This window comes from Rana temporaria, chromosome 3 (assembly GCF_905171775.1).
Source record: "Rana temporaria chromosome 3, aRanTem1.1, whole genome shotgun sequence".
Classification (NCBI taxonomy): domain Eukaryota; kingdom Metazoa; phylum Chordata; class Amphibia; order Anura; family Ranidae; genus Rana; species Rana temporaria.
Window position 1 is genome coordinate 59,570,153 of NC_053491.1, and position 26,127 is coordinate 59,596,279.

Below are 26,127 nucleotides of genomic sequence, written 5' to 3' on the forward strand. Positions count from 1 at the left end.
AATTGATGGGCACAGTGGTGGCAATTGATGGGCACAGTGGCTGCGTTTGATGGCATTGGACAGTGGTGACAATTGATGGGCACAGTGGCGACAATTGATGGCACAGTGGCTGTGCTTGATGGCATGGCACAGTGGCGACAATTGATGGGCACAGTGGCAACAATTGATGGCACAGTGGCTGCGTTTGATGGCATGAAAAAGTGGTGACAATTGATGGGTACAGTGGCTGCGTTTGATAGCATGTCACAGTGGCTGCGTTTGATGGCATGGCACAGCGGCGACAATTGATGGCACAGTGGCGACAATTGATGGCATGGCACAGTGGCGACAATTGATGGCACAGTGGTGACAATTGATGGCATGGCACAGTGGCGACAATTGATGGCACAGTGGTGACAATTGATGGCACAGTGGCGACAATTGATGGCATGGCACAGTGGCGACAATTGATGGCACAGTGGTGACAATTGATGGCATGGCACAGTGGCGACAATTGATGGCACAGTGGTGACAATTGATGGCAAAGTGGCGACAATTAATGGGCACAGTGGCAGCATTAGATGGGCACATTGGCTGCGTTTGATGGGCACAGTGGCTGCAATTGATGGGCACAGTGGTGGCAATTGATGGGCACAGTGGCTGCGTTTGATGGCATTGGACAGTGGTGACAATTGATGGGCACAGTGGTGACAATTGATGGCACAGTGGCTGTGCTTGATGGCATGGCACAGTGGCGACAATTGATGGGCACAGTGGCAACAATTGATGGCACAGTGGCTGCGTTTGATGGCATGAAAAAGTGGTGACAATTGATGGGTACAGTGGCTGCGTTTGATAGCATGTCACAGTGGCTGCGTTTGATGGCATGGCACAGCGGCGACAATTGATGGCACAGTGGCGACAATTGATGGCATGGCACAGTGGCGACAATTGATGGCACAGTGGTGACAATTGATGGCATGGCACAGTGGCGACAATTGATGGCACAGTGGTGACAATTGATGGGCACAGTGGCGACAATTGATGGGCACAGTGGCAGCATTAGATGGGCACATTGGCTGCGTTTGATGGGCACAGTGGCTGCAATTGATGGGCACAGTGGTGGCAATTGATGGGCACAGTAGCTGCGTTTGATGGGCACAGTGAGGCTGCAATTGTTTTTATTCGTTTGTTTGCGCCCCCCCCAAAAAATTTGAACACCAGCCGCCACTGCTATAGTCTATAGTAAACTCTCTATATTATGCTCTCCTATAATAACCTGTCCTATAGTAAGTTCTCCTATAGGAACCTTAAGAACCTGTGGTATAGTAAGGTCTCTTGTAGTCTATAGTAAGGTGGTCTCTTGTGGGCCATAGTAAGGTGGTCTCTTGTAGTCTATAGTAAGGTCTTTTGTAGTTCATGGTAAGGTGGTCTATTGTAGTCTATAGTAAAGTGGTCTATTGTAGTCTATAGTAAGGTGGTCTCTTCGAGTCTATAGTAAGGTGGTCTGTTGTAGTTTCTATAGTAAGGTGGTCTCTTGTAGTGTATAGTAAGGTGGTCTCTAGTAGTGTATAGTAAGGTGGTCTCTTGTAGTGTATAGTAAGGTGGTCTCTTGTAGTGTATAGTAAGGTGGTCTCTTGTAGTGTATAGTAAGGTGGTCTGTTGTAGTCTCTATAGTAAGGTGGTCTCCTCTAGTCAGTCTATAGTAAGGTGGTCTGTTGTAGTCTATAGTAAGGTGGTCTGTTGTAGTCTCTATAGTAAGGTGGTCTGTTGTAGTGTATAGTAAGGTGGTCTGTTGTAGTCTCTATAGTAAGGTGGTCTCTTGTAGTGTATAGTAAGGTGGTCTCTTGTAGTGTATAGTAAGGTGGTCTATTGTAGTGTATAGTAAGGTGGTCTCTTGTAGTGTATAGTAAGGTTGTCTCTTGTAGTGTATAGTAAGGTGGTCTGTTGTAGTCTCTATAGTAAGGTGGTCTCCTCTAGTCAGTCTATAGTAAGGTGGTCTGTTGTAGTCTCTATAGTAAGGTGGTCTGTTGTAGTGTATAGTAAGGTGGTCTGTTGTAGTCTCTATAGTAAGGTGGTCTCTTGTAGTGTATAGTAAGTTGGTCTCTTGTAGTGTATAGTAAGGTGGTCTGTTGTAGTCTCTATAGTAAGGTGGTCTCCTCTAGTCAGTCTATAGTAAGGTGGTCTCCTGTAGTCTATAGTAAGGTGGTCTCCTGTAGTGAGTCTATAGTAAGGTGGTCTGGTGTAGTCTCTATGGTAAGGTGGTCTCCTGTAGTGAGCCTATAGTAAGGTGGTCTGGTGTAGTCTCTATAGTAAGGTGGTCTCCTGTAGTGAGCCTATAGTAAGGTGGTCTGGTGTAGTCTCTATAGTAAGGTGGTCTGTTGTAGTGTATAGTAAGGTGGTCTCTTGTAGTCTATAGTAAGGTGGTCTGTTGTAGTGTATAGTAAGGTGGTCTCCTGTAGTGAGTCTATAGTAAGGTGGTCTCCTGTAGTCTATAGTAAGGTGGTCTCCTGTAGTGAGTCTATAGTAAGGTGGTCTCTTGTAGTCTATAGTAAGGTGGTCTCTTGTAGTCTCTATAGTAAGGTGGTCTGTTGTAGTCTCTATAGTAAGGTGGTCTCCTGTAGTCTATAGTAAGGTGGTCTCTTGTAGTCTATATAGTAAGGTGGTCTGTTGTAGTCTCTATAGTAAGGTGGTCTCTTGTAGTCTCTATGGTAAGGGGGTCTCCTGTAGTGAGCCTATAGTAAGGTGGTCTGTTGTAGTCTCTATAGTAAGGTGGTCTCCTGTAGTCTATAGTAAGGTGGTCTCTTGTAGTCTATATAGTAAGGTGGTCTGTTGTAGTCTCTATAGTAAGGTGGTCTCTTGTAGTCTCTATGGTAAGGGGGTCTCCTGTAGTGAGCCTATAGTAAGGTGGTCTGGTGTAGTCTCTATGGTAAGGTGGTCTCGTGTAGTCAGCTCCCATAGAGCTCCCCATACATACACGGAGAGAACACACAGCCCCCGGACAGCCTCAGTCGCTCCTCCAGCCAAGAAGGGCTGAGCCTGATCCTGGGAAGGAGCAGCCGCAGCTCCAGCCTGTGTCTTGTATGATGTATCTGGGCGGGTCACTGGTCCACTAAGCTTTGGATCTGGAGGATTGTCCCTAACGGCCACTTTGTTCTATAAATTGTACATAGCGCCCGTCCTCCCACATACAAGGAGCATGGCTTGCGCTGAGTCGGGTAACCCTGAGTAGCGCTGCTGTCCGTCTCCTTGGAATAGAGCGCTCTGGGGGTAGGGCACAGCAACCTTCTGCCTGCTGCGTAATGCCATTTCCTTCTACATAGTCGCTGGAAGATAGTGTGCCCGAACTTCTCCTCACAAGACCTGTGCAGGACCCGCAGGAGCCCGCAGAGCCAGAAGAAGAAGGGGGACCCGGAGAAGAGGGGAGAAGAAGAGGGGAGAAGGGGCTCCTGTGAGCAGGCAGGATGCGGCTGACCAGTGTATTGGGGTTGGCAGTCGGATTTACAGCCTTCCTGTCCTTCAGTGCCAGTCAAGGTGCCGACAAAGATGCCACCGCAGCGGACACGGTGAAGGAAGCCAGAGCCAACCGAGCCAAGAGGAGAGGTGGAGGAGCCGGAGCGGGGCACGACGTGCTGAAAGGGTGACTACTCCTCATTACTACTTCTTCTATTCACTCATAAGATAAACTCTACACCCTCTGTCACATCTTTATTCCTGCCCATGGCCCTATCTGGGAAGCTTGCTCTATCTTTTGGCAAAACTTTTTCTTTATAGTTGTTTATGGAGAGGAGAAATATTAAACCCTTTTTATTGGTGCCACTGGGGAAAGTCACCCCTCTATTTCTACAATTTTATTGGTGCCTATGTCCCCATTGGGAGGTTCACCCCTCTATTTGTACCCTTTTATTGGTGCCTATGTCCCCATTGGGAGGTTCCCCCCTCTTTTTGTACCCTTTTATTGGTGCCTATGTCCCCATTGGGGAGGTTCACCCCTCTATTTGTACCCTTTTTTTGGTGCCTATGTCCCCATTGGGAGGTTCACCCCTCTATTTGTACCCTTTTATTAATGCCTATGTCCCCATTTGGAGGTTCACCCCTCTATTTGTACCCTTTTATTGGTGCCTATGTCCCCATTGGGAGGTTCCCCCCTCTATTTCTACAATTTTATTGGTGCCTATGTCCCCATTGGGAGGTTCCCCCCTCTATTTGTACCCTTTTATTGGTGCCTATGTCCCCATTGGGAGGTTCACCCCTCTATTTGTACCCTTTTATTGGTGCCTATGTCCCCATTGGGAGGTTCCCCCCCCTATTTCTACAATTTTATTGGTGCCTATGTCCCCATTGGGAGGTTCGCCCCTCTATTTGTACCCTTTTATTTGTGGCTATGTCCCCATTGGGAGGTTCACCCCTCTATTTGTACCCTTTTATTGGTGCCTATGTCCCCCATTGGGGAGGTTCACCCTCTATTTGTACCCTTTTATTGGTGCCTATGTCCCCATTGGGGAGGTTCATCCCTCTATTTGTACCCTTTTATTGGTGCCTATGTCCACATTGGGAGGTTCACCCCTCTATTTGTACCCTTTTATTTGTGGCTATGTCCCCATTGGGAGGTTCACCCCTCTTTTTTTTTACTCTTTTATTGGTGCCTATGTCCCCATTGGGGAGGTTCCCCCCTCTATTTGTACCCTTTTATTGGTGCCTATGTCACGTTCCCCCCTCTATTTGTACCCTTTTATTGGTGCCTATGTCCCCATTGGGGAGGTTCCCTCCTCTATGTGTACCCTTTTATTGGTGCCTATATCCCTATTGGGGAGGTTCATCCCTCTATTTGTACCCTTTTATTGGTGCCTATGTCCCCATTGGGAGGTTCACCCCTCTATTTGTACCCTTTTATTGGTGCCTATGTCCCCATTGTGGGGTTCACCCCTCTATTTGTACCCTTTTATTGGTGCCTATGTCCCCATTGGGAGGTTCCCCCCTCTATTTGTACCCTTTTATTTGTGGCTATGTCCCCATTGGGGAGGTTCCCCCCTCTATTTGTACCCTTTTATTGGTGCCTATGTCCCCATTGGGGAGGTTCATCCCTCTATTTGTACCCTTGTATTGGTGCCTGTGTCCCCATTGGGGGTTCACTCCTCTATTTGTACCCTTTTATTGGTGCCTATGTCCCCATTGGGAGGTTCACCCCTCTATTTGTACCCTTTTATTGGTGCCTATGTCCCCATTGGGGAGGTTCACCCCTCTATTTGTACCCTTTTATTGGTGCCTATGTCCCCATTGGGAGGTTCACCCCTCTGATTGTACCCTTTTATTGGTGCCTATGTCCCCATTGGGAGGTTCACCCCTCTATTTGTACCCTTTTATTGGTGCCTATGTCCCCATTGGGGAGGTTCACCCCTCTATTTGTACCTAGAAAGAAAGTAGAGGTGACCACACACTATACAACCTCTTTCAGAGCTACCACCCCTTGCATAGTTCAAGAGCCTGCCTGATTTGATACAAATTTAAAGTGTGTCTCTAGGAAAAAGATTATTAGTCTTTTTATCAAGTTCACATTGCGGAGACTCGCCCCTCTATCTCTAGTCAGAAGTTTGTTTTATTTTTCACTTTTGGCTAGATGGCAAGTTTGCATTGGTACCTATGACCTTGTTGGGAAGACTCGCCCGTCTATCCCTATGCAATTTTTTTTCAGTTTTTGATATAGTGGAGAAGGGTTAGACCCCCCCCCCCCCATCAAATATTTATTGGTGCCTATATCCTCATTGAGCAAACGTGCCCCTCTGACCCTAGCCAATAATTTTTTATTTTTTTTTGTTCAGTCCATCAAGTTTTTATTGGTGCCTATGACCTTGTTGGGAAAAATTAGACCCTCCATCAAGTTTTTATTGGTGCCTATGACCTTGTTGGGAAAAATTAGACCCTCCATCAAGTTTTTATTGGTGCCTATGACCTTGTTGGGAAGACTCGCCCCTCTATCGCTAGACAAAATACTTATTTTCCCCAGTTCTTGATAGAGTGGAGAAGGATTAGACCCCCCATCAAATCTTTATTGGTGCCTATATCTCCATTACGAAAACTCGCCCCTCTGCTGACCTAGGCACAATATTATTTTCTTTTCAGTTTTTGATGGAGTGGAGAAGAATTAAACCCTCCATCAAGTTTTTATTGGTGCCTATGACCCCACTGAGAAGGCACGCCCCTCTCTCCATAGGCACAATGATTTTGTTCAGTTTTAGATGGAGTGAGGAAGGATTAGACCCTCCATCAAATCTTTATTAGTGCCTTTGTACCCGTTGATAAAACTCACCCCTCTATCCCTAGACAAAACTTTTTTTCAGTCGTGGATAGAGTGGAGAAAGATTAGAACCTCTGTCAAATTTGTATTGGTGGGAAGATTCACCCCTCTCTATTTGTACAGCTGACCTTTGTCACCTATGAATAAAGCGTATAGGTACTCCTGCTATATCAGGCGTTTCCTATGTTAAGTATGGATGTCGTTCCCGCGTCGAATTTTGAAAATTTTGCGTAAGTCATTCGCGAATAGGGCTTTGCGTAGAATGACGTTCACGGCGTAAGCATTGGCTTGTTGCGGGTCCATTTCGAGCATGCGCACTGGGATACCCCCACAGATGGCGCATGCGCCGTTCAGAAAAAACGTCATTTACGTCGGGTCAAGTAAAATTAACATAAAACATGCCCACATCTTTAACATTTGAATTCCGCGCCCTTACGCCGGCAGATTTACGCTACGCCGCCGTTACTTTAGAGGCAAGTGCTTTGTGAATACAGCACTTGCCTCTCAAAGTTGATACGATACGCTACGCCGGACTAAAATTACGATCCGCTACGTGGATCTGGCCCTATGTCGTTTTTTTTGTGCCTATGTCCCCGTTGTGAAGACCTGCCTCTTTACCTTTAGACAAAGCTTTTGGTCAGAATGGAGAAGGATTGGTATTGCTGTCTGTGCTGTCTGTGTCCTTATTGGGGAAACACACCCCTATATTAGTACTGGTGACCATTATTACTTAGAAATAGCTTTAAAGGTGATTATAGCTATACAACCCGATTGTACAACTCATTTTGGTCTACCATTTATTACATAGTGCCTGAGTTGATACAAATTTAAAGCTTTTATCTAGGCAAAAGGATAGTCTCTTTACCAAGATTATATTGGTGCCTATGTCCCCATTGCGGAGACTCGCCCCTCTATTTCTAGTCAAACGCTTTTTTCAGTATTGGCTAGAAAGATTAGACCCTTCATCAAGTATTTATTGGTGTCTGTATTCCCACTGGAGAGATTCACCCCTCCATTTGTACCATTGACCATCGTTACCTAGAAAGAACGTACAGGCCATCATAAACTATACAACCTGATCAACCAATCTCCTTTTGGTCTACCACCCATTACATGTTGCAAGAGCCTGCCTGATTTTATACACATTTAAAGTGCATCTTTCATTGGGGAGACTCGCCCCTCTATCTCTAGTCCAGGGGTAGGCAACCTGTGGCACTCCAGCTGTTGCAGAATTACAATTGTAACTGCCGTAACTGCACAACAGCTGGCGCGCCAAAGGTTGCCTACCCCTGCTCTAGTCAAAACTTTGTTTTTCAGTTTTGGCTGGATGGCAGAAGGATTAGACCTCCCATCAAGTTTTCATTAGTACCTATTACCTTGTTGGGAAGACTCGCCCCTCTATCCCTAGGGATTTTTTTTTTTTCAGTTAATAGAGTGGACAAGGATTGGACCCGCCATGAAGTCTTTACTGGTCCTATGTCCCCACTACGAAGACTCGCCCCTCTGTCCCTAGGAAATTTTTTGTTTTTCAGTTTATAATAGAGTGGACAAGGATTGGACCCTCCATCAAGTCTTTATTGGTCCTATGTCCCCACTAAGAAGACTCGCCCCTCTATCCCTAGGGAATTTTTTTTTTCAGTTTATGATAAAGTGGTGAAGGATCAGACCCTGTATCAATTTTTTTTTTTGGTGCCTATGCCCCCATTGGGAGATTCACCCCTTTCTTTGTACCGCTGACCATTATCACCTAGAAAGAAATTAAAGGTGACCATACAGTATATAATCTGTACGATCTCCTTCAGATCTTCCATCAACTATATGGTGCAAGGGCCTGAATTATTTTAATGTGAAAACTTTTTTTCCAGTTTTGGATGGAATGGGGACGAATTAGACCCGCTGTCAAGTTTTTTTCTGCCTATGTCCCCATTGGAAAGGCTTGCCCCTCTTCCTCTAGAACAGTGGTTCTCAACCTTTTAGTGCCGTGACCCCTTAATACCATTTCCTGAGTTGTGGGGACCCCTAACAGTGAAATTATTTTCGTAGCGTGGGTTGTCAGCACCCAAGGCAAGACAAGTAATTTGCGCCCCTAGCCCACGGACATTTAGCGCTCCCTGAGTCCCCTCCACTCCTACAGTATTAAAACCTCATATGGTACATTTTAGGATGTACAACTCTTTCTTTGTTCTCCTCTTTTTCCCTTTTATCTCTCTCTATCCTAATTTCTTGTCCCCCCCCCCCCCATCTCTCTCTCTAGCCGTCTTTCTTGTTTTTTCTCTTATTCTTTCTCTCCCTTTTTCTTTCTTCCTCCCCTCTTTTTCTCTCCCTTCCATGTATTCTCTATTTTAATTCCTTCTCTTACTCCTTGGTGGAGGGGGAATGGGATGAGTGGCAATGCTGGGGGGAGTTCTGATCAGCCAACTTAGGTGCTCTTGATCAAGGTCATCTGCTGATCTGAGAACTGTAGTGGGGACTTTTAATGGCAACTATAATCACAGGTAGTGTTACCCAGTGTGTCTCCGACTTTGTGGTGTCTCATAGCAGTGACACCGATGCTGAAACCAGGAGATAGGGTCTCCTCCGGCCCCTCCCACCTCACAATCCTCACCAGTCAGCGGACCTCTAGTCTCTGCCCCCTAGCCATGCCGTGAACTGAATGGGTGGCTGCGAAGAGGCTGAGTGGGCGGCCGTGTGCTCCAGGAACAGCCCAGCTGGGTGGCCACTGGCTCCGGAGACAGCCCTGCTGAGCAGCCACAAGAAGGTTGGGAGAGTGGTGCGGGCTTCAGGAACAGCCCAGGATTTGGTGACCCCGGGCAAATTATCATTTGACCCCCGAGGGGGTCCCGACCCCCAGGTTGAGAACCACTGCTCTAGAACAATCTTTTGGTCAAAATGGAAAAAGAATCAACCATATGACAAATTTGTTATTGCTGTCTGTGTTCATATTGGGGGACATGTCCCTCTATTAGTACTGGTGACCCTCATCACCTAGAAAGGGGTGATCATTCACTATACAGCCTGACTGTAAAATCTCGTTTTGGTCTACCATCCATTATGTAGGGCAAGAGCCTGCCTTGTTTTATACACATTTAAAATGTTTAGTTTCAGTTTAATAGGTAAAACTCCTTCTTATAGTTTTTGATGGCGTGGAGAAGGATTCCTCTTTCAAGCTTTTATTGGTGCCTTTTATTGGTGCCTATTTCCCCATTTGGGAGACTTGCCACCAGGGGCGGACTGACAACTCATGGGGCCCCTGGTCAATATAAGATTATGGGGCCCCAGGCTTACAGATGGCCACCACGCCAGGAGGCAGTGCAGAGGCGGGGCAGCTAAAATCTCTGGATTTTCACATCAAAAGCATGTTGGTTGTGGACATATCAGGGACAGGTCTAAAAAAACATAGATTTTTACATACTGTCCCTGGTTTTACTGAGCCTGGCAACCATGATGGGGCCCCCTAGTGGCATGGGGCCCTCGGGCAGTGCCCGAGTGACTCAATGGTCAGTCCGCCCCTGCTTGCCACCCTTAATCTCTAGGGAATACATTTTTTATTGTTTTGGTTAGATGGGGGAAGGATTAGACCCTGTGTCAAGCTATGTCCTTGGTGGGCACCTGTATTTCTAAGTAAAATAATTTTCAGTTATTTTAATTATTGATAGACACAAGATTAGTCCCTGTGTCATTGTCTTATTCGTGCCTATGTCCCCATTAGGAAGACTTGCCCCGTCACCTCTAGGCACATTTATTTTTCAGTTTTGGATGGAATGGGGATAGATTGGACCCTCTGTCAAGTTTATTTTGGTGCCTATGTTGCAGCTGAAAGAGCCTGCCTCTCTACCTCTTGGCAAAACTTTTGGATATAATAAAGAAGGATTAAACCCAAGTTTTTATTGCTGTCTCTATTGGGGAGAATCACCCCTCATACTGGTGACCATCGTCACCTAGAAAGAACATAAAGGTGATCATACACTTCAGATCTTCCATCAGCTACGTAGTGCAAGGACCTGCTTGATTTGATACAATTTTAAATGGTACCTCTAGGCACAACTTATTTTTACATTTTTGAAGGAAAAAATTTAAACCCTAAACCTTTATTTTAAGTTTTTTATTGCCATCTGTGTCCACACTGGTGATCATTGTCAGCTCTAAAGAAAGTAAAGGTGACCATATACTATGCAATCTGTTTCAGATCTAACATCAATTACATAGTGTGGGGACTTGATTTAATACACATTAAAGACCCTATTTACACCTCATATGGGCATTTTAACTGTGATTTAAAGCTTGATTGATTGAGAAGGCCTGGCTCGCAGTTTCCGCTCTAATTCATCCCAAAGGTGTTCTATCGGGTTGAGGTCAGGTCTCTGTGCAGGACAGTCAAGTTCCTCCACCCCAAACTCGCTCATCCATGTCTTTATGGACCTTGCTTGGTGCACTGGTGGGCAGTCATGTTGGAACAGGAAGGGGCCAACCCCAAACTGTTCCCACAAAGTTGGGAGCATCAAATTGTCCAAAAGGTCTTGGTATGCTGACGCCTTAAGAGTTCCCTTCACTGGAACTAAGGGGCCAAGCCCTACCTCTGTAAAACAACCCCACACCATAATCCCCCTCCACCAAATGATTTGTAGGGGTGACCCAATACGTTTGGCAATATAGTGTGGATGAGCGAGTTTGGGGTGGAGGAACTAAACAAAGCACAGAGCCCTGACCTCATCCCGATAGAACACCCTTGGGATAAATTAGAGTGGAGTCTTCTCATCCAATATCAGAGCCCTGACCTCACAAATGCGCTTCTGGAAGAATGGTCAAACATTCCCATAGACACTCCTAAACCTTGTGGACAGCATTCCCAGAAGAGTTGAAGCTGTTATAGCTGCAAATGGTGGGCCAGCGCAATATTAAACCCTACGGACTAAGACTGGGATGCCATTAAAGTTCATGTGTGTGTGTAAATGCAGGCATTTTTTCCAATACTTTTAGCAATATAGTGTGTGTAAGTTCAGGAATTTTTGTATTCGGGGAAGAGAGCAGAGAAAAGCAGTTGTTTAGGCGAAAAGACATGCAAATACGCTTGTGTCCCGCTTTTACAGGGGCTTCCATTAAACTCAGTTTAGCCATTAAGATGATGTAAAACCCCCAAACATTATATATTTTCTAAAAGCAATTTTTTTTATGTGACATGATATTACCACAAAGGTCTATGAAATGCAAAATTTTAGTAAAAAACACACTAAAGTGAATTTTAGGGCAAAAAACACAATAATTTACCCACATTTTTGGTAAAATATAAAAGTCGAGGTTGGGCCAATTTAATAGATACCCAATATACCAAACCTTAAATTTGTGTGCGGCCGTGAAATGGGGACAAACTCTAGTATCCTATATTTTCTATAGGCAATGCTTCAAAAGCCCCCTATAGGTATCTGTTTAGGATTACGGAAGAGGTCTTGTGCTGGAATTATTGCTCTCACTCCATGGTGTGTGGTGATATGCAACCTGTGTATCGCAATTGACAATTTACATGTAGGCGCCCCGATGCCTGCGTTCATGATCATAGGTGTGTATATGTGGATGTGGGGGGCCTCAACATTTTTTGGGGGGGGGGTGGATTTTATGTGCTTGGGTGTAGCTTAATTTTTTGCAAAAATACTTTTTTTCTCATCACATAGATGACTGGATTTCTAGGTGACAGGTTCTCTTTAATAAAACATGCAGGGTCTCCTAGGTGCTCCACTGAATGTTTTGCAATGCAGATCGCATTGCAATACATCCCTTCACGGTTAAGTTAGCCGGGGACACCGAGAGGTTGACCTGGAAGTGACATTCCAAGTCAGAGCAAGAAGGGGAGGAGAGCGGACACGTGTTCGCTCTTCTCCTTCCCCGCCAGGCGCTGGCACCCGCATGGTCCCGGGCCAGCAGACGGGCAAGCGGAGCCCAGAAAACATGGCGGGGGGTCTGCCTGTCAGTTTCACACACAATCTTGTTGGCTGCAGCCATCGGATTGCGTATAAAACCCCCTGCTGTTAGGTCCGTACGACGTATGATCTGGCAGAAAAAGGGTTAAAGCAGAATAAAACCTTCCCCTTAAATTTTTTTAAAAAAAGGGCCCCCAGAGCTTTTAGCCATAATGTGCTAGTATGCACAGCATATTATGACATTATGGTAGAGTTGCCTGGCAAGCAATCCCCTTCAGTGATGTGGTGACTGTGCTCCTGTGGGTCACGGGTGCTTCACCGTCTCTCGACCTTCCATCAGGGATCCAACTCCTTGGCCGCTTGATTGGCCAGGCTGCCATGATGTCATTCTTGCACCGTTATTGGACACAGCTGTGCCAAAAAAATGCATGCTGAGCTGCGCATGTGTGGCCCGGTGTACACAAACACTGACAGGCAAGGAGAAGTAGTGTCTCCAATAGTGTCCTATAGTGTCTCTTCTGTCATAAATTTCCTTGCTGTCAGACATTTTTTTTGTAATTCAGCTTTAAAGTTCTTCACCCTAGAAGAAAACACTTAAAGGGTCACTAAAGGAATTTTTTTTTTCCCGCTAAATAGCTTCCTTTACCTTACTGCAGTCCTGGTTTCATGTCCTTATTGTTCGTTTTTGCTTTGATGTTTCTGTAATTCCTCTCTGTTCTGGACACTTCCTGGTTGTCTGTTTCCTGATCACCACAGTACTGGGAGATTTCTCACTGTGGTGACTAATCAAGGAGGTGTGATTACTGTGTCTAAAACTCCTCAGCACCAATCCAGTTTCGTTTTGCAAAACCTTCACTGCCCTCTATTGGCTCTTTGTCTCTGTACATCAGAGAACCAGGAAACAACAGCAAAAACGAAACTAAACTGCAGGTACTATCTCTGTTAAAAAAAAAACTGCAGGTACATTATATGATTGTTTTTTATCTATTTTTAATCATTTTTAAAAGGAATCAGTTAACTATTATGTCTCTATACCCTGTAAACAGTAATTTCAGCAAAAAAAATGTTTTCCTTTAGTGACCCTTTAAGGTCCGTAGCTACAAATACTGCTGTCCAGGGGTCCAGTGCTGTCCTCACCCAGGCAATTTATTTGTCAGTCTTCGGGTTCCCAGGCTCTGGAATGTTTTGTGTAGGTTAGGGTGACCAGACATCCCCGGTTTCTGGGGACAGTCCCCGGATTGAGGACACTGTCCCCGGACCAAGTCTGTCCACGGTTTTGTCCCCACATTGGATTTGAACAGGGACTGGGGCAATTTCAAAGACAGTGCAGAATTAAAGAAACAATCTGAATTACCCCCCTGCTCCTACTATCTTAGGGGGTGTATTTTTTTCCATTATCTGTGCCCCTTTCTGATGATCATGTGCTGGTCAGAGCGGAGGGAATATTTCTTCAGTTTCGGGTGTATGCCCATTCAGCTCCACTCACATGTCCTTCTGCCTTGGCTCAAGTCCCGGCCAGCCACCTGCCAATCTCCTTGCCTTCCCTGGCAGAGTGATCTTCCTCCGCTCCCCACCTAGTAGTAGCTGGGGTCCGGAGAGTAATGCTGCATACACAGGACCGTTTTTCATGAAGAGAAAAATGCAATTTTTTTTAATGGTCATTAAAAACGATCGTGTGTAGGCTCCAGAGCACTTTTCTCGACGTGAAAAATGGGCATTAAAAATTTAGAACCTGCTCTATTTTTTCTCGTTGTTTTTCTTGTCGTCGTTTTTCTCGTCGTGAAAAACGGTCATGTGTAGGCTTTAAATTTGCATAATCAGCCCAAAGGGTGGCGCCATTCGAATGGAACTTCCCCTTTATAGTGCCGTCGTACGTGTTGTACGTCACTGCGCTTTGCTCGAGCATTTTTTTTTCACGATCGTGTGTATACAAGGCAGGCTTGAGAAGAATCTCGTCGAGAAAAACAACGTTTTTTTTTTCCATGACATGAAAAACGGTCATGTGTACGCGGTATAAGACTTGACAGGCTGTAAAGCGGCGACGGGCAGAGAGTCGCTGATTGCCGCCATTACTAGTAAAAAAAAAAAATGTCCCCGGATTTCATTTAAAAAATCTGGTCACCTTAGTGTAGGTAGCCGGCTGTGACTCCTCTGCGCATGTGCAAACCGTGCTGCGCTTTTTGAATGGTTCCGCAGGCTTGTGGGGCCTGTGATATTTTCAAGAAGTTTGCAGGCAAAGAGAGGGTGGCCGAAATTGTGGTGGTGTGGGAGCGGGTATCAAACTAGGTACCTGTTCCCCCCAAAAAATAATGTACGGGGGGGACACCTTTTGGGTGAAGTTCCACTTTAAGGAGCATTGGTTCCCCGGCTCCTGAGATTTGTACAGCCCCGGGGATTGGAAAAGATCATTGTGGGATTTAGCTGTGCTCATGAAGTGATGCCACTAGGCATAGTCATTACTTAGCGTGCCAGCTCCAGACAAGATCATTGTCATTTTCCAGATGAGAGCTACTTAAGAGCCTTTAAACAGATGCAAATGTTAAGATTTGCAGCCTTTAATCACTTGGGTGGATCCTATCTTATACAAACACTGGGATTTATGTGCTGAATTATGTGGCCTGCAGAGAAGGGTGGAGAGGACCCTGACATCATGGGTGGACTGTGTTCTTTCTCATTGTTATGGTCTTGTGGGACGCTCAGGGCAGGTTTTATTCTGCAGGGCTGTGGTTCTTCTGGTAAAGATATTGAGGTCTGTCTATGAAAAAAAACTATTTTCTATGAAGTCACTTCTATTAGTTTAGCTATTAAATATTGAACAATCTATCATACCAGTTTTCTAATGCTTTTGGCCCCTTTTACACGGGTGATCCAATCTGGTCCTCCAGTTTTTCAGGTGGACCTGAAGGAAGCTCCATGTAAGTGTATGGGCAGGCCAGGCGGATGCAAACTGTCGTACACACGATCGGATTTCCGATGGAATAAAACCCAATGGAATTTTCAGTCGGAATTCTGATAAAGCCGACTTTCATCAGTCTTGCATACACACTATCAGACTAAATTCCGACCGTCCACAACACGGTGACGTAAAACACTACGACAAGCCAAGAAAAATGAAGTTCAATGCATGAGTCGACTTGATTCTGAGCATGCGTGGATTTTCCACACAGATGATCGGAATTTCCCATCAGATTTTTTTCCATTAGAAACATTTAAAACATGTTCTATTTCTTTACACCGTAAAAAAAAGTTCAAACCCCCTCCGTGGCCCAGATTCCTGCACCTGGTCGCTGAGATTCGGAGGATGTACTTAACAGCGTCTGTCCATGATTCTATTCCACAATTCGATAAAGTTTGGGAACCTTGGGACCACTCGAGTTACGGGACTTCTGTACCACTGGCCTCACCTTAGTCTTTATTATTACTCTCTGATTTATGCTGCTAATTTCTACATTGGAGTTGTTTGTTCTATATTATCCTGATATTCTTGTGCAGATTACCACTGTGATCTGCATACTTGGACACTGTATTCTTGTCAATTGTCTTTATGTTCTCTTTTGAGAAATCTCTTTGATATCATTACGTTGATGTTATCATTCTTTTGTACTCTATGATTCTGTTCTATACTATGTGTTTCTTAAAATCCAATAAAAATAAAATTTTGAAAAAAAAAAAAAAGTTCAATGGGGCCCACACACGATCATTTTTTCAGATGAAAAAACGATTGTGTGTACACGGCATTACTGCACCTCCGAGTCTGTCCAGGCCTGGGAAAAAAAAATAGAAAAGATTTGCATCCTTTAGAATTGTGTCCGACCTTAAATAAAAGTGACGTCTGTCCCGTTCTGCTCCAGTTTGGAAAGGATTCCCAATTTATTTCACAGAACCCCCTGCTGAGCAAACAGGACGGCACCCATGTGAAAGGGGCCTTTTATATTTCACATACTTTCTATGTTATATCAGGAATCCTGGTTCCTCATCATTTAATAAATGAGGAGTGGCTATTTGCTTCCTTTTCTGTTCTTTACAAAAGAGTAATTCAAGAAAAGTTTAGGAAGAGCTTGTCTCTAGGTAGCACATCTCAGTATTTCCAGTGAGTGACTACATTGGGTAAATCATTTTAGTCCAAAAAAGTCCAGAAGGGTAAATATGTATTCAGTAATGCTCAGCTAGCTCGTTCACACGGGCAGCAGCTCTTGCCGCCCCTTTAAAAACTGATCTGTGGTGGATCACTTTTCAGAGAGCGGTAGAGCAACAGCTGGCACCTCCTGAATGCCCACAGTGTTAGATTTGTCGACTAAAATGTCTAAAGCATTTTAGTTGACTAAATGAATACTATTTTAGTCTACTGAAATACGACTAAAATTGAAACAATAGAGATGACTAAAATACAACTAAAACTAAAATGGCATTTCTCTTTCGTCCATGGACGGACACAGCTTCCTTAAATCTTGACATTTGGGTTATGTTCCGTCTATGAGGAGAGGACTAGTCCTCTCCTCATAGACGGAACATAACCCTAATGTCAAGAATTAAGGAAGCTGTGTCCGTCCATGGACTTCAGATTTTACGGTAAGTACAACGGGCCAGATCCACAGCCAGCCGCCGTAACTTAAAAATTCCCATACACTGGCTGAAAATTTCTACCTAAGTGCCCGATCCACAAAGCACTTACCTAGAAATTTTCGGCTGTGTAAGTTAAATCCGGCCGGCGCAAGGCGTTCCCAATTCAAATGGGTCGAGTCCCATTTAAATAAGGCGCGCTCCCGCGCCGGACGTACTGCGCATGCTCGTGACGTCATTTTCCCGACGTGCATAGCGCGAAATTACGTTACGCCGAGCTTCGGGGAAAAAAAAAGATACGGCGGGAAATTTAAAAAAAATAAATAAATAAATAACAGCGTCGCGGGTAAGAAGGGTCTGCTTTTACAAGGTGTAAACAGTTTACACTTTGTAAAAGCAGCCCTAATTTTACACATGCAACTTAATACTTACAGAGAAAAAACGAAGCTGAAAAGCTTTGTGGATCTCCGTAAGTGCTAATTTGCATACCCGAAGCGGCATTTCGACGCGAAATGCCCCCAGCGGCGGATGCGGTACTGCATCCTAAGATGCGGCAGTGTAAGTCCCTTACACGTGTCGGATCTTCTGTCTATCTCTTGGAAACTGATTCTGTGGATCAGTTCCAAAGATAGAAACAGGGATACGCAGGCGGAACAGCAGATCCGCCTGCGTATCTCTTTTGAGGATCTGGCCCAAAAATCCTATTTTTAGTCAAAAGACTAAAATGGGACTAAAACTAAAATGCCATTTTAGTCAAAAGACTAATAGCTGGATTCAGGTAGCGTTCCTATTTTGATTGACAGTCTTCCGACAGGCTTCCGACGGTCGCATCCATCGCGTCACGATTTTCCGAAAGTAGCCGAACGTCGGTGCGCAGGCGCAGTATAGAGCCGCACCGACGTTCGGCTTCTTTCGTCTACTCGTGACGCGATGGATGCGACCGTCGGAAGCCTGTCGGAAGACTGTCAATCAAAATAGGAACGCCCACTCCCGAAGACCATACCCGGAAGCGGCGGAGAAGATCGCTCTCTACAACGGTAAGTACAGCTTCGATTTTAAAACAACTAGCCGATTCCCCTATACAAAATGAGTATCAATCTAAGGGTAAAAAAAAAATTATGAGTGAACTCCCGCTTTAAGGAAACAATATGAGTAACGAATATTAGTTACAAAGTTGTAATTTTGTTGATCTTGCTCAGAATATGAATTTAGTTAAATAGTATACAGGGAGAGTTACCCTTTAAAAGGATTCTTTACGTGAACTGTTGGTTCAGCATACCTCCAATGGCTCTAGGTTGTCAGTTTATATTAAATACAGTGATCTTTCCTATCAGCCACTGCAGTTCATAGCTGTTCTACGATTCTTTACTAAATGACAGGATATGGAGAGTCTTTAGCCAAAATATGTCAGCAATGTGCATTTTTTTGCTAACAGATAATAAACGTCCCATGATTTATTTTCGAGAAGGAACATATTTCCAAACACATTTGCATGGTGCTGAATTGACGTATGTGATCACACTTTAGCATCATTAAAGTGACACTACACTCTGGTTTTAAAATAATTATATTCAAGAACTATATCTGCAGTATTCTGTCCAGTTCTGATCACCGGTCCTCCAAAGGGATGTGCTGGAGCTGGAGAGAGTCCAAAGAAGGGCAATGAAATTAATAAGAGGACTGGAGGACCTCAATTACGAGGACCGGCTGCAAACATTAAATTAATTCTCTCTGGAGATGCGACACTTGAGGGGGAACATGATAGCGATCTACAAATACCTCAATGGGGATCCCAGCGTAGAAAAAAAATGATTCAGTCCCAGGGATTGTATGAGGACACAGGGCCACACAATGAGACTGGAGGAGAATCGGTTTAACCTTAACCACTTGCCGACCGCCGCCTGTAGATTTACATCGGCAGAATGGCACGGCTGCGCAAAGGGACGTATTTGTAACTAAACTCCAAGTTTAGTCTGTCCAAGGCTCTGAAGGGAACATAAATGTGTGTGAGGGGGCTGTGATGGGGACATAAATATGCATAGGGGGGCTCTGAGGGGGACACAAATGTACATGGGGGCTGTGATGGGGGACATAAATGTGCATGGGGAAGGCTCGGAGGGGGACACAAAAGTACATAGGGGCTCTGAGGGGGACAAAAATGTACATGGGGGCTCTGAGGGGGACTCAAATGTGTGTGAGGGGTACATAAATGTGCATTTGTGTCCCCCTCAAATAACAGATTTTTTTCAGCCCCTGAATTTGTGTAAAATTTACAATTTGGCCCTTGAAGTAAAAAAAAAAAGCTTTTATGCCTAAATCAGTTTTAGTACAAAGATACCTCTCAAAAACAAATGAAATAAAAAACACGATAAAACAAGAATGGGCATGACTATGTCTTCAAAGGCCCAAGGGGGCTGAGGGGGGCACAAATGTACATGGGGGTTGTGATGAGGACATAAATGTGCATAGGGGACTCTGAGGGGACATAAATGTGTGTGAGGGGGCTCTGAGGGAGGGAACAAATTATTCATTTAAAAATAACAGATTTTTTTCAGCCCCTGAATTTGTGTAAAATTTACAATTTGGCCCTTGAAGTGAAAAAAAAAGATCATATTGTACTGTACAGGCTTGTATGGCTAAGGCTGGGTTCACACTACGGTTTTCCCGTCCGTCAGCCGCATACGATTTATATGAAAAAACGTATGCGGCTGAAACGGACGGGAACGTATGGAACCGCACATATGTACGTTTTCCATTGACATTAATGTTAAAGGAAAACGTATGCGGTTGCCATACTGTTTTAAAAACGACCGCAAAACCGTGGTTGAACACGGTTTTGCGGACGTTTAAAAAACGTTTTGCCAGCAAATCGTACGCACCCGGATGCATCTGAGTGCATACGATTTGCAATGCATTCTCTATCTATACGTTTTCCCGTCCGGGCCCGTACGTTTTCAATACTGAAATCGTATGCGGCTGACGGACGGGAAAACCGTAGTGTGAACCCAGCCTAAGGGCTCTTTCACACGTCAGCTCAGTTTTTTAGATCAGTTTTTTTTTTCATCAGTTGATCTGTTTTTCCATCAGTTTTTCGTCCGTTTTCCGTCGGTTTTCCGTCAGTTTTTCCATCAGTTTTTCCATCCGGTTTTTCATCAGTTTTTCCATCCGTTTTTTCATCTGTTTTTTTTTTATTTTGATGAAAAACGGATGTTAGCGGATCGGATGGTAAACGGATCATCCGCTAACGTCCGTTTTTCGTCCGTTCCATTTTTTTGACGGAAGAAAAATAGGGTTTTCTTCCGTCCAAAAAAATGGAACTTAACGCAGACGGATGCTAACGGACGTTAGTGGATGCTCATCCGCTAACGGACGTTAACCCATAGGGAAGCATTGCGGTCCGTTAACGGACGTCCAAAAAACGGACGGACGGAACGGACGTGTGAAAGAGCCTTGAATCAGTTTTAGTACAAAGATACCTCTCAAAAACAAATGAAATAAAAAACACGATAAAACAAGAATGGGCATGACTATGTCTACAAAGGCCCAACCTAGGTTGGCGACAAGAGATAAGAAATGGCTGTGCATCCTCTAATTTCCCAACTAATAGATAGAACATAAACTCCCACCAGTCTATACCGCAGCCTATGTAACAGGAATCAATATAGGCTGAGGAAAGGCATGCTGTGGATGGTCTTGTACAAAGGTCCCCCAAGACTGCCAGGTCTCCTGGAAGACCTGAAGTGTGTCTTATAATGTACCGTATATACTCAAGTATAAGCCGAGTTGTTCAGCCCTTTTTTTAGGGCTGAAAATACCCCCCTCTGCTTATACTTGAGTCAGTGTACCTGAATTCTTGACAGGCGTCCATTTTTTCCTCTTGGCGTTCCGTTCCGTGATAGGCATTTGACACTGTGTTTTCCGCCTATCACAGAGGTCCTCTCATCCTCGGACAGTTTCCCAGCAGACACAGTGTTCAGTGTTCTGCCAATAATGGACGTCCTCTTTTCCAAGGATGAAAGAATGTCCGTGATTGGTGGAAGACTGAACACAGTGTCTGCTGGGAAACTGAGTCTGAGGATGAGAGGACCTCCGTGATAGGCGGAACACAGTGTCAAATGCTTATCACGGAACGGAACGCCAGGAGGAACCTGCAACTTTTAAAAAACGGACGCCTGTCAAGAATTCAGGTACTCAGGCACAGTGAGACTGCAATGGGTACAGTGAGGTATGGCACAGTGAGACTGCAATGAGCACAGTGAGGTATGGCACAGTGAGATTGCAATGGGCACAGTGAGATATGGCACAGTGAGACTGCAATGGGCACAGTGATGCATGGCACAGTGAGACTGCAATGGGCACAGTGAGACTGCAATGGGCACAGTGAGGTATGGCACAGTGAGACTGCAATGGGCACAGTGAGGTATGGCACAGTGAGACTGCAATGGGTACAGTGAGGTATGGCACAGTGAGACTGCAATGAGCACAGTGAGGTATGGCACAGTGAGACTGCAATGGGCACAGTGAGATATGGCACAGTGAGACTGCAATGGGCACAGTGATGCATGGCACAGTGAGACTGCAATGGGCACAGTGAGACTGCAATGGGCACAGTGAGGTATGGCACAGTGAGACTGCAATGGGCACAGTGAGGTATGGCACAGTGAGACTGCAATTGGCACAGTGAGGTATGACACAGTGAGACTGCAATGGGCACAGTAAGGTATGGCACAGTAAGACTGCAATGGGCACAGTGAGGTTGCAATGGGCACAGTGAGGTTGCAAATGGGTACAGTGAGGTGTGTAAATGGGCATTGTTGACCCTCTTTTCCGCTTACAGTAGCTGCTGCATTCTCACCCTTGGCTTATACTCAAGTCAATACATTTTCCCAGTTTTTTTGTGGTAAAATTAGGTCCTCGGCTTATACTCGGGTCGGCTTATACTCGAGTATATACAGTATTAGGAATTCATCCATTGATGTAAATTTCAGACAGCTTGGTATAGATCATAGCAAAAAAGGGATATTGTTTTTTGAGTTAAAGGGATAATAAGGCGGGTTGGACATTACATAGGACCATCCATGGTGTTAACGGAAGCTGTCAGCCAAAGAGAGCTAACAATAAACTTTCTACTTCTCTTTGAAATGAAGAGGCCATCATGCACCTTAGATTTAGAGAAGGATTGCTGCTCTAAGCCCCTGTCCTCTAAAGCACATGCCCCTTTTAGGAACTTACAGGTGCTGGCTCTGCAACGAACTAGGATGGAAGAAAAAATCCTGAACACACCGTTGAAGGCATCTTTATTGATATCTTGTGTAGCAGATGAAATCCAATACAGTCACTTCATGTTACAGGAAACAGGAAAAGCTGCTGATGCGTTTCACACCGTATGAAGGTGCTTAATCATAGCAGCCACACTGTGTGTGTTCCCTTCAGCTGCCGCCCGGGTGTAACGTCACATGTACCAGAGGCATGGCCTGAGCTAGTGCAGATTGCGATCAGGGTGTCCTCTGAGGTGAGCTGTTCCTATAGGTGGGGGGTTGGCATGGTGTCCGCCACCCAGTCACACCTGAGCCGTCCAGAGCTGGTGTGGATAAGGAGGAGTGCTTCTGTACATACACCCCTGGTGAACTGGAGGAAGCATGTGCAGGAGCCTGACATTGCACTCCCAATCTACTGATCTCAGATGCAATGCTTTGCAAACTTCTGCAAAAAGTTCTGCAGATGCAGCAACTGTTTTTTTTTGGGGGGGGGGGGGGGGCGTCAACTTCTCTTGCACATAATATAACTTCATACTAATATTTTATAAGTAAAGTTGATCAAGGGTCTATCTGATTGCCTTTTGGGGGTTCATGAAGGAATCCCCCCCCCCCCCCCCCCGGCTGGAGCAATTTGGAACAAGCTTTATTTTTTTTTTTTTTGCCTTTCTCTGGAACAGCTGTGGGTATAGGATTGTGTATATGAAGGTTTGGTATGTTTTTCTGTGTGGGTCGAACTGGATGGACTTGTGTCTTTTTTCAACCCGATTTACTATGTATCTAGTTAAGTATGTGACAATAAGCCTGTGTGTATGTAGGACCCTTTCACATGTCAACAGAATATCACCATTGAGAATTCACATACACATTCACTTTGGTTCTTGAAGGCAAATGTCCTATTTCAAGGTTACCAGTACTTATACCAGGCTAAAGCTCTAGTGATGAGATCTTGGAAATATCTGGAAATAATGTTTATATTGACCCAGGCCTGGTTCCAGTACATAAAACAGTTTCAGTCTGAACAGGCTGTTAACTAATTTTCTGGCAGTATTAAATGTAAAATAAAAATCAAGAAATGTACAGAGTTTACAGCACCAGCCGCCAGTGGTCCCCAGTGTCCCTCTCTGTCCCCGCCATGTCCCTGGTTATCTGAAAGATGGGTTTCAAATGTTTTGACAGAAGCGCAGTTTCAGTGATTGCCATAGGTGCCATTTTCACTAGATACACCTCTGGTAGGAGCCACCAGTTCTTTTCAGATGATCTTATTATCTTCAATTGTAGAGCGTTTTTATTAGTTTCTAAATAAATGCAAACATACCCAGGCATGTTCATGCATAATATTTAAAACTTAAGTTACAGTACCTATTTAAAGGGGTTGTAAAGGTTTGTGTTTTTCACCTTAATGTATCCTATGCTATGGAGAACCTGTCGTGGTCGGAGGTAGAGGGGAAGTTGTCGCCAGTAAGGACTATCCACCTAATTACCAGGGACCACAGTGAGTAACTGAAGCAAGTACCAGAGCAGCATTCCCACCAACCTGGGAAGGTAAAGAATCAGGAAACTTCAGTGGGTATCAAGCCAGGGACCCAGCCAGCGGAGGTGACACTTGCAGAGTAGCCTTGTGTGTCAAGCCAGGGACCGAGCAGGCCAGCGGAGGTGAAGCTTGAGTGGTATCTATAATGCCAAGCTAGGTAACCAGCAAAGACGCGGGGGGTGACGCTTGAGGAAGATACCACAGTTAAGATTGGAGGAGCTTTAGGGATTCAGTGGCAGTGAATCAGTGGGTCTAGTGAGAGACCGGGAGCTCAGTGGGCTAAAGAACTAAAAGGAGTGATTGTAGTGGAACTGTTAAACCTTATATTTGGAACTGTTAACCCCTTCCATACAGGGCATTTTCACCCCCCCTTCCTGCCCAGACCAATTTTTAGTTTTCAGCGCTGTTGCACTTTGAATGACAATTGCGTGGTCATGCAACACTGTACCCAAACTAAATCTTCATGTTTTTTCCCCCCCACAAATAGAGCTTTCGTTTGGTGGTATTTGATCATCTCTGCGGTTTTTATTTTTTGCACTATAAACGAAAGAAGAGCGAAATAAAAAAAAAAAAACACAATATTTTATAATAAATATCACAATTTTTAAAAAAATATAATTTTTTTTTAGGCCCATACGTATTCTTCTACATATTTTTGGTAAAAAAATCGCAATAATCGTATATTGATTGGTTTGCTCAAAAGTTATAGCGTCTACAAAATAGGTGATAGATTTATGGCATTTTTATTTTATTAATTTTTTTACTAGTATTGGCGGCGATTTGCGTTTTTTTACTGTGACCGTGACATTGCGGCGAACACATCGGACACTTTTAACATGTTTTGGGAACCATTAACATTTATACAGCGATTAATGCTATAAATATGCATTGATTACTGTGTAAATGTGACTGGCAGGGAAGGGGTTAACCACTAGGGGGCGTTGAAGGGGTTAATATGTTCCCTAAGGTGTGTTCTAACTGTAGGGGGGAGGGGACTCTCAAGGGGAGGAGACCGATGTGTGTTCCTCTGTACTGGGAACACACATTGGTCTCCTCACCGTTGACAGGAGGTGGATCTGTGTATTTACACACACAGATCCACACTCCTGCCGTGATTATCGGCAATCGCGGGCACCCGGCGGCAATCGCGGGCACCCGCGCCGGGTCACGAGCCCTAGATCGCGCCCTAGATCGCCGGGAACACAGGACGTCATATGGCGTCCACCCGGATCGGCGAGGGGTTCCTGCCGCCGTCATTTTCCTATGGCGCGGTATGGAAGCGGTTAAAGACTGTTGCCATAGGAGACAGCATTCCTGCACATACAGATGTGGTGTCTGGCTGGATGCCTTTCCCTGCATGGCTGTCCTCCTATTTAAGTCTCGGAGTCTGCCAATTAATCTTGCAACTACCTAAGGGTGTTCTGGCCCTAACCCTCTCTCCCTCAAAAAAGGTTTGTTAAAGCGGAGGTTCACCCTAAAATACAACTTTCTACCATGCCATCCAGCATACTAGCGTCAGCTACAGTATGCCTTTATTTTTATTTTTTGCGCTGTACTCACAGTTTAATCCATTAGTTTTGTTTCAGACTCCCCGCGGGGAGTAGGCTTTACTATGAAGAGGGGAACATGATTGACGGCCGGCTATGGCGCGTCACGCTTCCCGAAAATAGCCGGAGTAGGACTCGGCTCTTCACAGCGCTATACGGCGCCTGCGCACAGACTAGGAGCTGACTGCGCAGGCGCCGTGAAGAGCCAAGTCCTATTTCGGCTATTTTCGGGAAGCGTGACGCGCCATAGCCGGCCGTCAATCATGTTCCCCTCTTCATAGGAACGCCTACTCCCCGCGGGATTCTGAAACAAAACTAATGGATTAAACTGTGAGTACAGCGAAAAAAATAAAAATAAAGGCATACTGTAGCTGACGCTAGTATGCTGGATGGCATGGTAGACAAAGAATTTTTTTTTTTTTAGGGTGAACCCCCGCTTTAAGAGAAATAAGCTTTCTTTTGCATCCACAAATTGTCTGGCGCCCAATAACTTTAACAGCTATACACCCACCATGCCTCACAACCCACTACATACAGAAGGATGTCAGCTATCCCTGGCCCTGGAGGTTATCATTAGATCAAAGGAGTTTTTTCTTATTTATTTTTTAATACTGTTATATTTCTTTGGTTCAGCCTGCAAGATGAACAAAATAAATATATGGGTGTATGGTCAGCTTTAGATTAACACTTGAGCATAGGTCTACTTTAAGATACTGGCTGTGAGCATGTGCAGAGCATATGGATATGGGCAGTACGGGAATGCTTACAGGATGACACATCTTGCATAGTTTTCATACAGCAAGTCCCTGAAAGGTGTAACCCACCATTGACTGCCCATTCCAACATTTGTTAGGTTTATTGCAATACTAAACCATGCCATGTTATTCATTAAGCCAGAGAATAAAGAAATAACAAATATTGTTTATGCAGCTTGGTTTTATGGTAGAATTTGAAAAGGTGAAATAGTGCACAAAATGCTCAGATGATGGATTAAGGGTGAAGACCCCGAACTGCTCCACACAGTAATGCAAGGCATTCTCCCTGG

General features: G+C 44.8%; 1 protein-coding gene across 1 annotated transcript in view; it reads left to right on the forward strand.

The window, feature by feature from the left end:
• The first annotated feature begins 3,157 nt into the window (after positions 1-3,157).
• The window catches only part of FBN1 (fibrillin 1), a 359,844-nt gene continuing 336,874 nt past the window's right edge, over positions 3,158-26,127 (forward strand). Inside the window, exon 1 of the mRNA XM_040342652.1 lies at positions 3,158-3,619. Within this exon, the coding sequence (XP_040198586.1) occupies positions 3,444-3,619 (176 nt within the window). The 5' untranslated portion in view covers positions 3,158-3,443. The remainder of the gene's footprint in view (positions 3,620-26,127) is intronic.